The sequence below is a fragment of the Etheostoma cragini genome, chromosome 24, assembly GCF_013103735.1.
Source record: "Etheostoma cragini isolate CJK2018 chromosome 24, CSU_Ecrag_1.0, whole genome shotgun sequence".
NCBI lineage: Eukaryota > Metazoa > Chordata > Actinopteri > Perciformes > Percidae > Etheostoma > Etheostoma cragini.
Window position 1 is genome coordinate 8083182 of NC_048430.1, and position 17505 is coordinate 8100686.

Sequence of the window (17505 nt, forward strand, 5' to 3'; positions counted from 1 at the left end):
GCCAATTTGCAGTGCTGAAGCCCCTGTTACATTGCCTCAGTGCAGGCCCACATAGTCTGACGTGAACCATGCCGGCTCCAGTCCAACACACTGAAATAGCGGATGTATGTGAGCCAGTCAGAAAACTGTACTGAGAGAGCATAAGCTGTCTTCAAGTTGATTTCTGGCTGCTGAATCATGCTGGCAAAGCCAGACTGACAGGATTGCACACATGTTGCACAGTTCAAGTATTGATTAAATAATTTTACAGGAATGGGCATATTTTTATGATCTGTTTTTGGTGTATTAAGTTTGTTGCAAATGGGGCAGGGCAATATTTTAACTCAACTAAAAAACTGCAACAAAGTATTTTGGCTTGGCTGTTCTCCAAATTAAGAAATGATGAGTTACTTTACATATGACAAACTTCCCAACAATAACACTAGGTGCCATGCAGTCCTTCAAAAACAAAAGGGAAAGGAAAAGTATGAAACGTTTGGACACTTTCTAACAATTCCAACAGCAATTAAAAAATCTGTTTATAGTATCAGAAACCTATTTGACATTTCTTCTCATGTGTTATTTGAAAGTCCTTTTTGAAAAGTCATATTGCAACCATGGGTAGAATACCTAACTCTTTTAAAAAGACTCAGTTGAAAAAAGAAAACTAAACTTATTGGTGGCATGTGAACACATAAACAGAGGTCAGGCACAGTACTCTAATTCACACAATGTGCACTTCAATCATAGGCCAGGGCACTTTTTCAAAACCATAAACCCTATATTTGCCTCCACAAAATGCAACAATCACACGTGCAACAGGCTAATTCTCTGGCAACACTTGCTTACAAGAAGAAGATAATACACCAATACTGGCTTCCCGTATCCAGTATACATTTGCAAAGCGATACGGGACATATACATGACCGTGGCTGGCTCGTATGTGGGATATTCCAAATTGAGCGACCCCCGGGGACAGATGGTGAATCACTTGGACCACAGCTATTTCAAAACCCATGTCAACAACAACTCACAGGCACAGTAGCAACCAGAAGGTGAAAGGCAGGCAAGGAAGTTGTAAACACAGTTTGCCCCTGTGGTTGTTTTTAATGACAGCACAGGAAATAACATTATGAGAGTCAATAGCAAGGAGTTGGGTTTAATTTGTGAGGAATTGCACTTTAGTCCAAAGCCTTTTAAGACAAAGGTATAATTTATATTTCAACAAATTTTGTTACTTTGAAGACCAAATAAAAAAGCTTAATCTTTATTTCTTGCCATAAGACAATCAAATCTCGATATCTGATTTTCATAATGTTATATCAATTGACTTATTTTTCCAAAATTCTTCAAATCACCATCACATCTATCACAAATAACAAACTCAGTAGGAACATCCTCCTTACCTGTACTGTAGGTCAACCCTCAGAATACTCAATAAATCATGATATATTTCTCTTCTTCAGTCCATTACATTGCGATCAGAAAGCAACATTTCAGTCTATACAGTCCTATTCAGTCCCTCTTAGTGACTGAACTGTCTGCCTCTGAACTCCTTCTCCTACTCTCCCTGTCCTCTCTGATTCATGTCCTCTCATCACCCAACATGTGCCTTACTGGAGCGAGGCGGGGCCGTACCACTGAAGCTGCCGAGAGGGGTGAGCTGGCACTCTGGGACAAACTGTGACTGTTCCCGGCAGCCGGGGAGGGACTCTACCACTGCCAGTACCACCGCCTCCCAGCTGCCCGTGAAAGAAACATCATTTCAAATAAACTACAGCTCCCACATCATATGTTTGCCGAGGACTGCAGCACCCATGCCTGGTGATGTCATCAGAGGGGATCCCCTCACTGAGGGTCAGGTTTTACAATCTTTTTGCCAAATAAGCTTTCACCGCAGGGCATAAATCCTTAACAACTGGATTTTATTCCTTTTTAAGAACTTGGATGTAAATAATCCAAAGTGTTTTCCACCAGCTTTTCTCCGTCTGTCTTTCACACTCTCTGTCTCTCTTTCTGACCTTTAACAGAACAGGGAATGCCGTTACTCTAGTTGATAAAAGCTGATCTTTTAGTGCTCTGTGGCAAAAGCGAAAAATAACGTTTGCCAGGGTGACACTTGTGCCAGCTGTTGGTTGACCCATTTAACCTGGTTAAATAAGGGCAGCACTGTTATGTGACATGTCATGACAGCTCATAGAGGAAAGAAAGGAACAGACAAAACAAAATATGCACAAAGTAACGTTTTTGGAGTATGAGTCCCAATATGTTGCTGCAGCACCATAAGTATAATTGTGTTACCAAGAAACATTTTTGGTTTATTTTTGATTTGGTGTCTCAATTGTGTACCCGCTGTTAGGGATGTTTCCTAAAATTAGTTTCCACTGAGTCGTCAATCTAAAATGGCACAAACTTTTAAGATGACGTGCCAGATGGTTTGTCAACACAGAACCATCTGAGCCGTCCCTGAAAACTGCTTGGAAAAGGGCCGGCACTTTCAAATAATACATGCCGAAACACCGGCTGTAGCTGCCAGTAGCTCCTCACAGGACGCTTATTGGATTTTCGTGTGATATGTGATCCCAAAATTCTAGCTCGATGTTCCAGCGGCCATGCAAGGTAAACCAACTTTAGCTGATCTTCTAAATCCAAATCAACCAAATAAAAACACATTATTTTGCACATTTCTTTATTTTTCTAGTTTAAAGTGATTTGCAAATTCACCAAAATGCTAAAATATATCTAATTTAATCAATTAGTTGCAAAGATTTCTGAAATTGCTGACATTTTTCCAGCCTTTGTTAACAGAACAGAATAAAGTGGAGACAGAAATGTCCCAGGAGGGACTGACTCACAGTAAAGGATCAATCGTTTAAGCCAACATGTTTGAGTACTTTTTAAAGTGCTTCTAAAATTGTAAATTTGAACATCTATATTTTCATGACAACAGGGGAAACCTTATCTGCTGAGGAGGATTGAGTTATAAAACTAAAAGCTCCGTAACAGATACTGAATAGGTCTTTTTTTGACCTTACATTTAAATATGAACAGTGTGATCCAGGTATCATCCACATACTAAAAATATATAACACTGCAACACTTGCAGTGACTTAGCATCAATGTCAGAGAGCTTCAGACTTGAGTACAGACCTCCAGTCTGGCATTAAATCCAGTGACTGGCACACAAACAAGAATCTCTCTATCTGAATAGAACAAATATCTTTCTTCTGATGTGAATGAATAGCTGCAGCAGATCCCAAAAAAGATCGGTTGAGTCACCAAGGCTTGGCTAACACAAATAGCTAACAACTTGTTTCCCACTGTGTTTAAAGAGTGTAACATGCCTTTCTCTCTGCTTCATAGGACAAAGCCATACTTATCACAACTCATTTACATAGTCAATGAAATTCAAATCAGGTACAATTAAACAATGTCCCTGAGGGGATTAATAAAGTATTCTGATCCTGAAGAAGTATTGGTATGTAAAGTACTAAGAACATGACTGTTAAACTTGTATGTCTTTCTCTCACACAAACACACACACACACACCTGTCCATTCTCTTGTGAAAGTGCCCTAATCATTGCTCATACAGAGCTACACACAAACACACACACACACACCACACACAGACACACACACACACACACACACACACACACACACACACACCACCTGCCTCTAGGCTGTATTCTCTTAAGTGTTCGCTTGAGTGTCTCATTGCCACATTGCAGCCTTGGAGGCCATTAAAAAGCCATTTAAACATCTGTGGCCAATGGTTTATTATAAATAGACAATGTGCTACAACCACTGTTATTGTTGTGTGAAATGCACCAGCTGGGTTGTGGATTATATACATAGTAAATACATTTGAGATTAACAGCCCCAAGGTGATTGAGGCGGGACATTTGTCAACACTACTATAAAGCAATGAGCACATGGCTGGTAGGCCATTTTGGTGCCGGACACAGTAGTGGAATGCCTTTCATGCACACATTTTAATGCCTGGGCTTTTGGTGTATAAACCTGTGTTAGTTTAGCACTGAGTGGGAAGCCAAAAGTGGGACAAAAATCATTACCCTCGTGGAAGAAAATCATGAATGCCAGGGTTGAAATGTTAATTGTTTTTCTTCCTTAAACCATCAGAATACTTTTATTGTACAAGTTTAACTAAAAAAAATTTACTTTAAAATTATAGTGATTTATTTTAACTTAATTTAATTCAGAAGATCATACTAGCATCCTTCACATGCATTCAGTTTAGTTTTAATACCTAGAGTCCAAAAGAAGTGTTGATTGCCTAAGGATCTATCAAAGAGGTTCCTCCGGGCTCTGTTCTAGGAACACTTCTTTTTTCTTGGCAATATCCAATCTATGATAGTTTGGAACTATAACTGGCACCACAGTATGCACCACCAACTATTTTTAAAAGGCTTTTGGAGTGGATTCTTTCTTTGGATTCTCTTATTATCTGCTTTACAAGTTTCCAGGGATGGTGGAAACTTAAAGATGTGCTTGACACTCTTATAGGGGACCTGATGACCTTATAAAAAGGACCAAACCCATTTTTACAAAGCACAGGCACATAAATATAGAAACACACCTAACTTTTACACGCATCATTAAACAGTTCCATGATGGGTGTCTTGTCTACTTAGGTAAGAGGATATGGTGTATGATTCCATATGTGTTTATAAATGCATATGCATACATACAGACATCCACATTAAGAGCTATTTGTGGGACGTTGACCTGTGGTAGAATGGCCTTTATGGATTTGTCAGAAGGTCTATGGGTTATGTGGAAACTAGGTGTCACTGTGTGAGAGCAGTAAAACTGGGCGAATGGAAAGAGGACCAGAATGACAGAGATGAAAAGGACCAAAATGCATTAGGATGTTTGTTTTTTCTGGCTCAGCAGTTGGTCATCCTTGCTGATTTATGAAAAAGCTCAAAATCTCAGTTACCTAAACTGGTATTGTTATTAAAATGTAATTGACATTTTCATTTCTGGTTACACTTCGACTCATATAAGTTTCTTTTTTTAAATATCAAGAAAAAAGTTTACTTAATAGTAGTTCCAGAAATATTAGATAGCTTAAGCTTTATGTTGTTGTAGCTGTGTGTTTTAAAGATCTAAATTGCCCCTTATCAGTCAGTTGCTGAGTGTTACAGGTACATTTATAAACACTGACATGTCGTGACAGGCATGTACACGTAACATCTACACACATAGAGTGGTCAGCGAGCCATCAGGTATCTTTCAGCATGATGTGACATTCACGTTCAAAGCTTTCATATCACTGTGACGACGTCCAGTCTGCATGCCAGCAGTGGGTGACTGGGTTTGACTGACAACTTGAGTGTGTGTGTGTGTGTGTGTGTGTGTGTGTGTGTGTGTGTGTGTGTGTGTGTATGTGTGAGCCATGAGGAGTGCAAAAAAATTATAATTATTCCTGTGTTTTGTTGTAAAATCTTCCTTTTCTTAAGGAGAAAGATTAACCTTTTACTAACTCCTTCCATGATATTTACATGAGTTCAAATGGGTTGTTGAGGTTTTTGCAACAGTGCACAAGAGAGAGAAAGCTACACCCTACCAAGGGATGATGTGACAGTCCATCAGTGAAAAAGGTGTCAAGGTTGGTGTTGGTTGGTGACTCGCACAAGGAAAGCTGTTGCAGTTTTATATTTGCCATGTCTGTCTCTCAGTCCCATCTATCACCCGGTGTCCAGCTGTCACAGTTTGAGGTAATCTGACGTGACTGTATCAGTATCTGTCTCCACGATTGCATTCAGGCTGATGTCATCCATTCAGCCGCCTGTCATAAAAAACTATCTGTCTGACTGTCTGACTGTCTGAGTGACAACCAGCTGCACTCCACGTCTGATTCCTATCGACTATTTTCTCTTTTAGCAAGAAATGAAACGTCAGTTCCAGAAGCCGATTGGGATTTTTAACTGGGCTGAGTTGGTTGGTTAAACCTAAATGAGCCACATATACTGTCTAAGTGAAGATAGAATTACTGTACAGATGGGGACAGAAGTAGCTAAAGTTGTGTGGTATAAACTGAAATCATTATTGATGAAGAAATATTATGCATGTATGTTCTCATTTACTGTATGTGTTGAGGTGAGTTTTAAATTCCCAGTTCCTTTCTATCAGTTTAAAAAGGTCAAATGTGGTGGTAATGTGCAAAGAAATTTAGCAATGTGCCAAAATAGGCAAAGTTAAGAAGGCATGAAAGAAACAGGCATGGAAACATTGCAAGATTTCAAAAATTGAAGGAGGAAGGGAAAAAAAACATTCAACCTCCAAGGATACACACACTGTGTTTTGATGAGTAACGCTAAATATAACTTATCATTGTTTACAAGAAAATTCCATGGCGCACCTTTAAACTTAACCAGTGTGCCTTGCTCACATCCGCTCCTCTCAAAAGGGGTCAAGTGAGCATCTTTGCACATCAACAAGAACACAATTTACTGCCAGTGTGTCCTAACATTGCCTCAGACATAAAAAGAAGTCCAACAGGATAACGTTATGTCTCCCTATGTACGTCTTGCTGTCTCCTGACTGGCAGCTTGGTATTCTGTGCATCTGTCCATCCATCTGTCCTTCACTCATGAGGCTCAGTAGCTGTCATAATCTGCCTTCTGTCTACCTAGACTCGGTCAGTCATCTCTTTAACTTTGAGGGCTTTTTAGGTGCCATGCTGGACTCTCAGAGACATACAGCTTACTTACCTATTGTAAGCGCTGTACAGGTACAGTAACAATCTAAAACACTTCTAAAGATTTGGATTTCTGTAAAGATAACAAATTTGGATTTCGTATTGATAAAGTGCAATTTAAAATACAAAAGTGTCAAGGCAGCTGTATTTTGCATTTTCTGCATTTTGACAGAGACATTCTGAAATTACAAATGAGGCTAAGTTAACTTAAATCAATAACATGCGACTAGAAAAAGACAGACAGAGAGAAGGCCATATGTAGACATCTAGACAGACTCAGACAGCAGGAGAAAGGAGGCATTAAGAGATGAGGACTGGCTCAGCAGGGTTTCCAGGGCTGGGATTTGAACCTGCCGCTATAGCTCACTGTGCTGTCAGCAAGAGGTCTAACTAGAAGCATTATGTGCTCATGCAAGACACACACGGGGCTTTTTAAAATACCCAACTGCTCTCCATTTCTGCAGAATTTTCTCAGCCACTTTTAAAGCTTTCCTTAAAACACAACTGTACTAGGTTTAATACCAAGTGTAAATATGCATGTGGCAAAGTTGTGAACATGTCATTATGGCAATGAGGAATGGATGTAAAATCACTTGTGGTTTACCTTTAAAGCTTTTTCTGTAGAGTAAGTATTTTCTCAACTTTCTCAATTGTACCTGTAGATGCCTTTTTTTTCAAGGATATCTTATATTCTGGAGTGTTAACGTTCCTTTGGAAAACTTGAAATACTGAATTTAAAAACTATCTTACATGCATCGTATCCCGGTCCGAGCTCTCTGAAGCTTACATGAAGTAACCCACCAAGGTCCCTAATAGTTTTGGTACACCCAAATTGCAGCTCACTCATAAAATGTTCCACACACAAATTGCTTACTCCATGACTCATTTTATACCAAATAGGTGCCAAACACACAGGATGCAACAGTGTTGACATGGAAACGCCATAAACAGACAAACAGACTCTAGTGTCTATGGACCAAATGAACAAAAAGTTATATTTTTGTATTTGTCTGGGCAAAAGAGTGAGGAGATGACATTTTAGGAGGCAAAACCTGCAGTATTTTGCCAAGAAACCAAAATAACACAAACTTTGCAATTTCTTTTTAGCACGATATTATAATATTTTATTTCACAGTATGTTATAGGCAGTTACACATGGTAATTTGAACTCGACAGAAGTTTCTAATTTGTAAAGAAAGTTACTAGTAGTAATTCCAAGACCTCACAGTTCTACTCACCAAACAATGCTGTTTAGCTGCTCTGCGTCTCTCCTCAATTTTACTTCATTCGTTAATCTCTTCTTCTTTTTCCTTTCTCCTTTATTCAAACTTCAGCAACGAAAGAAAAATAACTTCACTTGCTTTGAACCCTTGGCAAATCTTTGCAAATATCTTGTCTTCTCTGCTTCTCTCGGCCTCTCTGAGCCTGTCTCTCTATCTCTGTCTCTGTCTCTGTGTCTGTCTCAATCTAGCTATTCCAGACATGTTTCAGGGCACAGCCCCAGCCAAATATGGGAGGATGGCGGTAAACAAGGGGGGGCACTGGGTCTGCTGCCCCACTGTACTGTACTGTACACACACACACACACACACACATAGGAACACACACACTTATTTTTCCCATGTGGCATGACACTATATGTTTAGTGGCTATTCTCATTTTTCCGAACTCAGAGGATCCTTATATTCCTAAAACCAATTAGGGGCCATTTTCTGTCGTGCTGAGTATTTTTTATTAAAATTAGAAACATATGAAACATCCACTTCACCAAATATGCTGCATAAAACAATTGGAATCAGAATTAGTTTTAAACATGCATGGACTAATTTTCTTGTAAAAGTGGAGTGGTTCTTTGGCTGCTCAGCGGCCCTAACGGTGGTCTTCTGACTGGTTTGTCCCCATGGGTCGACAGCTGCCACCACACCACAGGGCTATTAGTGGAGCAAAGGCAAGCCGACAAACACAAGGTGCACACACACACACACACACACACACACACACACACACACACACACACACACACACACACACACACACACACACACACACACAACAAAAAAACATACAAACATACAAACCCACAACATTTACAACAGGCATACACAGACACCTATGCATGCCAACATAGTTCAAAAATACTGTATAACACCAACACAAACAGCTTGCCTAATATCTTAACACATTTTTTACACAACACCACACTTATTAACTGCTTAAGTGCAACACTCCCAACAAATACCTTCTGTTAAAGACAGCTACGTAAGAACGCCTCTCCTCACGCTCCCCATGACTGTGTGAAATGCACATAACTCTAAGCTGCCTAATCCTGCAGACCTTTTAAGACACCCATCTATCGTTGACTCCTCTCAACTGGATTTCCAAGGTTGCTGGACTCTGTTAAAAATGGCGCTTGAGTGAGTTAAATGGGCCCCACGTGCATACGGACATCAACGCCTGAGGATGAAATGCACGTTTAACACCCGGACAAATAAGCAAGTCTGGATTCACCAAATGATACCCGATGAGTCATTACTGTCCACTGTACAGTGTGTAACTATAGACCATTCTAGTCATGTCAGTGTTAATCGTGTGGCATTAGTGTACAGTATGTGGTGACCTGGGTCTACCAGCTCAAATGTGTATTAACATTCTCTTCTACTCCTTTTTCCGACTTAAAAATATAACTGTAAGGTCTTTTTTTGTCAACATTTAAATGCTGATCTTTTTTTAAAGATCTATAATTTCATTGTTCCATCTTCCAACAACAAGCAAGACCTGCTTCATTCCCTGTCTGCTCAGTCCTTGTAAAAACAGACATTGTGTTCCTGCACCACCTTCCTCTGAACATTCAGAATCTCACGTCCAAGTGTAAGAGTGCTGCAATTAGAGAAATGAATAAACTGGCCGAGAGGTTTTTCTGCTGAGTGCTGAGAACGCCGCCACCCATTCAATTAGGCTCAAACTTGCAATCCTGGCATTTCCCACTGACCTTCTTGCAACACAGCAATTACCGCACCGGTTCTCTGGGGATGTTCATAAAAATGAAATGGGTCTTTGAGAAGCTGTAAAAAAAAAAAATCCCTTACATAAAAGTAGATGCAGCACTACAATGGCTGCCAAGTAGTGACTCAACTGAGTGTGAGTACATCCTCCGATTTTCTCAGATTAACAATAATCATGAATCTCATCATCACTGAGACTGTCAGTTATGGACAATCCTATCCAAAGTACTGTAATTGAAAGCGGTTCTTAAGTAAAGGTACAAGTATCTCACCAGAAAAGGACTTTGGTAGAAGTCAAGGTCACCTTTTCAGAATATTACTAGAGTACACGTCTTAAATCATGTGGTATTTACTGTATTTACTTTAATCTTATGATATTAAATGTAGTTAATTATAAGAAGTAAAAAGTAACTTTATTGTGGCTTCCTTATAGTAAAGCAAAACATTCAGGTGTTTCCACACCTTCTTAAACATCTAATTCAAAGTCCGACATCGACAAAGAAAAAAAACAGAAACAGTACGGAAATATTTCTTGCAAGTAACAAAAATGCTTAGGGGGGAAGTGTAGTGGAGTAAAAGTATACATGTTATTTAGGACATGTAGTGGAGTGAAAGTATACATGTTATTTAGGACATGTAGTGGAGTAAAAGTGTACATGTTATTGAGAATATGTAGTGGAGTTAAAGTATACATGTTCTTCAGGATATGTAGTGGAGTTAAAGTATACATGTTCTTTAGGATATGTAGTGGAGTGAAAGTATACATGTTCTTTAGGATATGTAGTGGAGTTAAAGTATACATGTTCTTTAGGATATGTAGTGGAGTTAAAGTATACATTTTATTTAGGATATGTAGTGGAGTAAAAGTATACATGTTATTTAGGATATGTAGTGGAGTAAAAGTATACATGTAATTTAGTGGAGTGAAAGTGAAAGTTTCCAAAAATATAAATAATGAAGTAAAGCACAAATACGTGAACATTTGTAGTATTGTACCTATTGAACACAAGCCACACATGGGATGGAACCTAAATATCTTATGATGCTATGAGTGTGAAATGTTGAGGTTTTTGGCATTTCTTGCACTGATTTGTCTGACGAGGACTAAATAGGTAGGAAGATGTAAATGTGGGACCAAATTTCAAATTTCCAAACTGGTACAGAAGCAAAAGCTGGAAGTGGATGGGAGTGGGTTTGGGCTCTCGTGGCACTTGAGGTTAGTGGTGTCTCAGGTTACAACCCCCCCCCCCCCCCACCCGGGAAGTGGGCAGCCACTGGCAGGGCGACTGACGCCCCCCTATTTCTGCAGTGGCTATTTAAAGGACTAATTGACAGACTGGGGTTTAGGAGAATGAGGGCTCTGCTAGGGAAGCTCAGATAAGAGGTTAGAGGAGGAGAGGTGGGTGAGGAGTAGAGAGACACTGGATCTTCTCTTCAGGAGAGAGCAGATACATCGAAGCCTGAGATCTTGATCTGTGGCAGTGATTAAGGTAAAAGGTTCATGTGGCTCCAAAATCCGGATTTGAACTTGGCAAAACAGAATTAGCTTTTTGTTTATATACTGTGTATTTAAATCAAAATTGAGTTTGATCCATAAAAACTGCTGTTATTTAACATTTTCCTATTATTCAGTGAGTCAACTGTAACGTGTCTGAGTTCCCTTTTACAATATGATTTCCTCTGAGATTCTTTTTTCTTTCTTCATTTATCTTTTATTGATAATCACGTATTGTCTGCAGTTTTCACAATCAGTTTTGGACTTAAAATCTTGACTGAGTGACCCATATTTTCAGATTTATAAAATTTGAGCACAAACAAAACATGCGGTAATCACTTGAAGTGAATGTACAAAAATGTATTTGAATAGAACAAAACTGGCTAAAGAATGGAAATAAATGAAACCTAAATTTAAACAAAGGAAAGACTTGGAGTCTCATGGAGAAGGACATTAATTCCATTGCAAAGATTTCATAATTTATATGATACCAGTCCTGTATGGATTGGGAGTCAGGTTTAAAACCACTTCTTTGTCCTCCTCTAAAAAATGTTATGGGAAAATCAAACTACCAACAAAGCAACACCAGCTGTGCCATCATGTGAGTCTGGAAGTTTCTGTGGATGGAACTGTGGATGAGTGGAAACAATCCAACCATCAAACTCTCTCTCTCTCTTGCTCTCTCTCTCTCTTTGTGTGTGTGTGTGTGTGTGTGTGTGTGTGTGTGTGCGCACATACCATGCTCGCCATCCACAGCGTCCTCACAGCGCTGGCTGAAGCTCTCGTACGAGTCCCAGCGGATCAGAGGGTCCTGGGTGTTGTAGTCCACAGAAACGCTCGGCCCATTCTCCAGGTGGCCCAGTCCTGAGAAACACATGGCATGATGGGTAACTGAGTTCTCACACCAAATTAAAAAATGCCAATATCAAATACTCTAAGGAAACTGATAAATTGAGAAGAAATGGTAATTGTCACAGACCCCTTTTGTCAGAAAGAATGGACTACCTTTGATTTTTTCTGGTCCATATGAGAACACAAACTCCACCTTCCCATATTCTGGGAACCTTTCATCTGCATGGAAACACACAGTACAAAAATGATTTTCTTTTTGCAAAACAACGAACATGAATGCACACAATGGCGATATGTCGGTGAGGTATGATGCATGGAGCATTATAGTGAAACATACAACATATTAAAAAAAAACGTTGACAGTTACAGATCAGATGTCAAGAATTTCAAGTGCAGTTTAGCAAATTAAAGGCTCAAGGTTTTCAGTTGTTAGCGCAATAAAACAAAACTGTGAATTTATTTGTATTCATTTGAGTATTACAAACATGTGAAAACTATATAAAAATCAATAATGCTACTTGCTGGTAGTCACATTCTGCTGTTTAAGTGTTTATTCAAATTTTTAAATACAACAAAACTGCAACTCTGTCTGAGCCTGTTGCTTTTCTTCCATCATTTTAGTCTTATGAAATGCTGAGCTGCCTTCACCACCAGAGATTATGACCATAAAAATATGAGGAACAGTGTCCTCTTGCAGCAGGGCATGTAAACTAATTCGTACTGGAACCCAAAAATCCCAGTTAAAACCAGTTTAAAACACCTGCAGCAACAACTGAAAACAATCAGCCTTAATGGTCTGTTCGGTGACTGCCAACGTTCGTATATTCTTTGTGATCACAAAAATATGTATACTGTAAAATCACACCCACCCGGAGAGCCGTTACCTTTGAAGGTCTCATCCAGCTCGTTTTTCCCAAACACCACCCCGAGGTCGTGGATGGCGCAGGTGTGGAACTGCACCCGGAACATCACATCTCTGGTGGAGTTTCTGTACCTCTTGTGGTAACACTTCAACTGCGTTGAGTACAAAAGAAAACATCAGTACCTTAATGGATGTATCAATCAGCATTATTGTCAGTAGTTTAATAAAACTGTTACCAGGATGTCTCCCTTTAGAAGCAGGCCGGGTTCAATAGTGATGCAGATACTGGTGTTACTGTCTCCTTGCACATTGCTGTAATAATAACCATAAGAACCTCTGATGTTAATGGATTCAATATATTGTAAGATTTGCTCTCGATTCAAACACAAACCACACCAAACGGGAATAAAATTGTCCATACTATATTCCCGACGTGTAGACTGGTTGCATCGCCTGGTAGATCTTTAGGAAAGGACGGCAGCCTGTCAAGGGAAATGAAGAAGGTCAATTGAAACCAAGAAAACCAGCAAAAACTGTTCTTTCTGTTCATTTGGCAGAGGCGGAAGCTCACCTCCTTTGGATTCAAAGTTGGGTATGCCGTGCATGATCACATGATGCAGGAACAGGGGCTTGTTGTTGATTTTTATGTGTCCGGAAAGAAGGCCGTTGAAGTATCGCACATACCTGCAAAGAAGGGAAAGTAAGAGTGCAATCCAACGTCATGGAATACCGTTTTTAAACATCAAGCTGTGTACACTATCAATAATGACAACTACGTTGTCTCAAACAGCTATCCCGCCTCTAAGCATGTTGGGATAGCCGAGCCAGAAGCGAATCCCACTTGGATATAAAAAAACCTTCATCCACTGCGGGAAATGTCAGAGTGAATGGGTGTGTACAGAAGCCAGTCGGGGGTCTGTTGCGTTAGCGTGGTCTGGTTGTTAATGATGATAACGATGATGGTACCAAACGGGACCGTGACCGTGGGGGTCGCCACATGCAAACGCCCCCCCCCACCCCTGCCCTTGCTCTGCTGTCAGTGGCCAGATGGTTTCGCCTCTGTTAAATTCAATTAGACTAAACAGGGATGCCACGAGAGCAGCGCTGCGCGTGAGTGTGTGTGTGTGTATGTGTGTGCGATATGAGAAGTGATCATGTTCAGTGTGTTATCACCCACCAAATCTTTTAAAATGTCAACAGACTGTACACATACATACTAACTGAAAAAAATCCAGCCTAGGGAATGGTTTATTGTATGAATTTCAGGCTAATGGTTCTGCTCAAATATGGAACCATATTCCTTCTGTCACAGAGAGTGTGTTGCTAATAAATCTTTGGCATCACTGCTCATTTCCCACGCTGTCAAAGTCCCTGTCTATCTGACCAAGGATCAGTCTGTGGATGCTGTTCTTTTAATATTATTTTAATTCTGTTGCTCAATTTTTCAGAGCAACCACCAGCAGTTAGACTCTGGGAGGTCCTGTCTTTATAAGTGTGACATGGTCGAGAAGTCATTATAAAAGTTGACACTATTCTAACTTTTTTATGGCATATAAACATGCCAGGAAACATGTTATTTGCGTCATGAAATGATTTATTTTATGTTCCGCAAACTGTCTGGCAGCCTGTCCTCTCAGAAAGGGCTCACATTGTTTTGCTGTAACATTTCTAACAATTCACAACCAAAGTGTTAGTTGTTTAATGAGACTAAAATGCTACTTTGTAACACCTTAAATCCAAACTTTTACAAGCTCTTATAGCAGCAGTAGGTTGAGCTCATCTCCCACTCTCGACGTTAATGTCACACATTCCAGACCATAATACTCCAGGGGCAGAGATAATTATACCCGGAGAAGGAAATAGCAGCAGGGCAAAGGGCAAGCCTATAGACTTGTTAGAGAATGACTTGCTGGCTGATTCACAAGCTGAAATGAAATGGTGCTAAGCCCCATGCTGTTTCCTCTTTTGTTCCCTGTAACCTTTGTCCTGCTCATCTTTTCCAAGAGGAACTCAGATCAGGATTTCTCTCTCCGCAGGTGAAGAAGAGAGACGGTGAGGGGTCAAGCAGTTAACTGGCTAATAATGCAGACGGGATCTAATAATATGGCAGGAGCAGATTTATGAGTTAAGTGAGCATGTCTCAGCAAATACTCCCCCTAGAGGAAGCAGCAGTCAAAATAACAAATGGTTAAGATACCTTTAAACCACTCTAGTTAGGTTTGTGTGGTTTGGAATTTACTCGACTGTTTTGCCCTCTGTTCATGAGGAGGCCAATCAATCAAATGGAGAAAAATATGCTATGACGTGCTAAGGGGGCAGAAATGAACGGCCACCGAGCCCTGCTGTCTCCCCAGAGACACCAGAGGAATCTCTCAGACGGACAAGATAGACGGCTTCTCTCCGTGCCATGACGTGTACAACTAATTATCCCAATTAAAACTAAACTGGAGATAAAGAGAAAAAAGGGAAAAGAAGATCCTCTTTAAAATGTTTCTTAACCAAAATGTAAGAGATGGAGCAACATTCATCCGTCAGTTTGTCTTGTTATACAGTTTTTGAACTGACCGTTCGTGGTTGTCCAATCATAGCTTAGCAACCGTAACTAGTCAGGCAGGCCGCTCGAGCTTTAGATTTTGCCGCATGTTGAAGCAGTGTGCATGGGGCAGTAGTAAGAGAGATTGGTGGTTTCTCTTCGATGTAGAAAAGGTCAGACTTATAGAGCTTCAAACAGGTGTCGGAAAACAGGAAGTGAGGTATTAACTGACCTTATCTGTGACGGCTGACCAACAGGAAGTGCTTTGTCCTCGTAGAAGCGCCTCATGGCAAACCTGTCCAGTGCCTGGTCAGCACTGCACGACACAAAATTAGACAGGCGTCGTTATGATTTGTCATACTAGAGAGTATTTTTTTTGGAAGACTTGCACATGTTTTCCCAAGTTTGAGATTTAGGAATATCCCCTGGCCTTTATCATTTATAAAGCAGCTTTAAATCCTCCGGGCTTCATCCCACCTATTAACATCTGGTTACATTCTTCTCACACAGCCACAAAAACAAGCTTGAGTGTTTTGCCATAATAATCACATCAGTTTTTAATTTCCAAGGCCGCTCGAGTCCCAAAACCTCGAGGGCTAACTGTGATTGATTGGCGCTCCTGTGCTTATAAAACCTTGTGAGAAAGAGATTCAAAAGCACCAAAAATACTTAAATAACACTTTTTAAACACTGGCAGGGTGCATTTTTCACCTGCAGCCAATTAACAATATAATACTGAATTTGAAGTTGATGGAGGTGTCTACCAATGGGGACGTGTTTGATACCTTGCGGATATGTTGCTGTAGTGCATGTAAGCAGCCACCACCACCCCCGTTCGACCTCGGTTCCCCTGTGACACACAAACACACACAACAAGACGTTCAAGATGTACAATTGAACAGCTTATTTGGAACAGGGATCATTTCAAAGGGATAGAAAAAAACAACAACTTGGTATTAATCATAAAAAAACAGGAACGACTAAATCCTCAGGTGTGATGGAGTGGTCAGCAAGCTGCATGAATTATATTTAAAAATCCCAAAGCTGGAAGCATAAATAAAATGAAATATTGTTTGATCACTCTGCTTGCTTAAAGTGCCCGACTCTTAAAAGAAAGTCTGTTCCAAAGCAGAGAAGCTGGAAAAATGTTTTCCGTTCTGCTTTTTTTCTGATTCATCTGGAAAGAATGTGTAAATATTGTACAGTAGTGCATGTTTAAACAAGACCGAATGGGTTGTATAACTAAAGGAATTGAATAACTACAAGACTGTATGTGGATTTTAGAAGGTCGGCAGCCACACATGCATTTTGTTATATTATAGATTTATTTTTCATATTCAAAAGAACATTTTGGAACTACGTTATAGTCTTCTTGCAACTTTTCAGTGACAATGACCACAGGAAACCACTGCTGGCTGAAACATTACAGCATGTAACCCCTGTGAACCAAAGAATTGTGGTCTTCACACTGCGGTTTTTGTTGATATTAAACACATTGAGTAAATTGAGTTTTGGAGGTGCTGGTTAACAGATTTGGTGTCTTTGGACGGAGCCAGGCTAGCTGTTTCCAATATTTTGACATTAAAGATGATTTTCTCTGTGTACGGGTCATCCCTGCTTTACCTTGTTGTGCAGTACCACCACGTTCCGAGGGTCTCCATTGAGCCATGTGTCGATGGCCTTGCACATGCTGCAGATCTTGTCCAGCGCTGGAGCATGGTGATCCGGCCAGCCAAACTCCAGAACCTAAAGGGGATTATCAGGGTTTTTATTTGGGTTTTTCAGAGATGGCTCTTCGGCTCTGAAATAGTCTGCCAGAGGCCGTTAGACAGGTGGAGTCTGTTGATGTTTTTAAGACACAGCTTAAGACACACTTTATTTCTCTGGCTTTTAATTTTAATTGTGTTCTTTCCTTCTATTTTAGATATGTGGGTGTGTATGTATGCATATATTCAATTGTATACATATGCATGCACTGTTATGAGGGGCCGTTAGGGACTTTACTCAGAATTACCTCTCACGAACACATGTGAAATGCTCTTACATACACTAC

The 17505-nt window shown here is 40.1% G+C and overlaps 1 protein-coding gene across 12 annotated transcripts in view; it reads right to left on the reverse strand.

The window, feature by feature from the left end:
- tns1a (tensin 1a) overlaps window positions 1-17505 on the reverse strand; it is an 87115-nt gene that overhangs the window by 17891 nt on the left and 51719 nt on the right. For 9 of the 12 annotated variants that reach the window (XM_034864720.1, XM_034864721.1, XM_034864723.1 and 6 more), the window contains 9 exons: window positions 17076-17198; window positions 16238-16302; window positions 15685-15768; window positions 13491-13603; window positions 13341-13401; window positions 13156-13231; window positions 12927-13071; window positions 12211-12276; window positions 11944-12069 (listed from right to left, as the gene is read on the reverse strand). In XM_034864720.1, coding sequence (XP_034720611.1) covers window positions 11944-12069; window positions 12211-12276; window positions 12927-13071; window positions 13156-13231; window positions 13341-13401; window positions 13491-13603; window positions 15685-15768; window positions 16238-16302; window positions 17076-17198 — 859 coding nt within the window. The remainder of the gene's footprint in view (window positions 1-11943; window positions 12070-12210; window positions 12277-12926; window positions 13072-13155; window positions 13232-13340; window positions 13402-13490; window positions 13604-15684; window positions 15769-16237; window positions 16303-17075; window positions 17199-17505) is intronic. The other 3 variants (XM_034864727.1, XM_034864719.1, XM_034864726.1) reach the window with 1 other exon arrangement.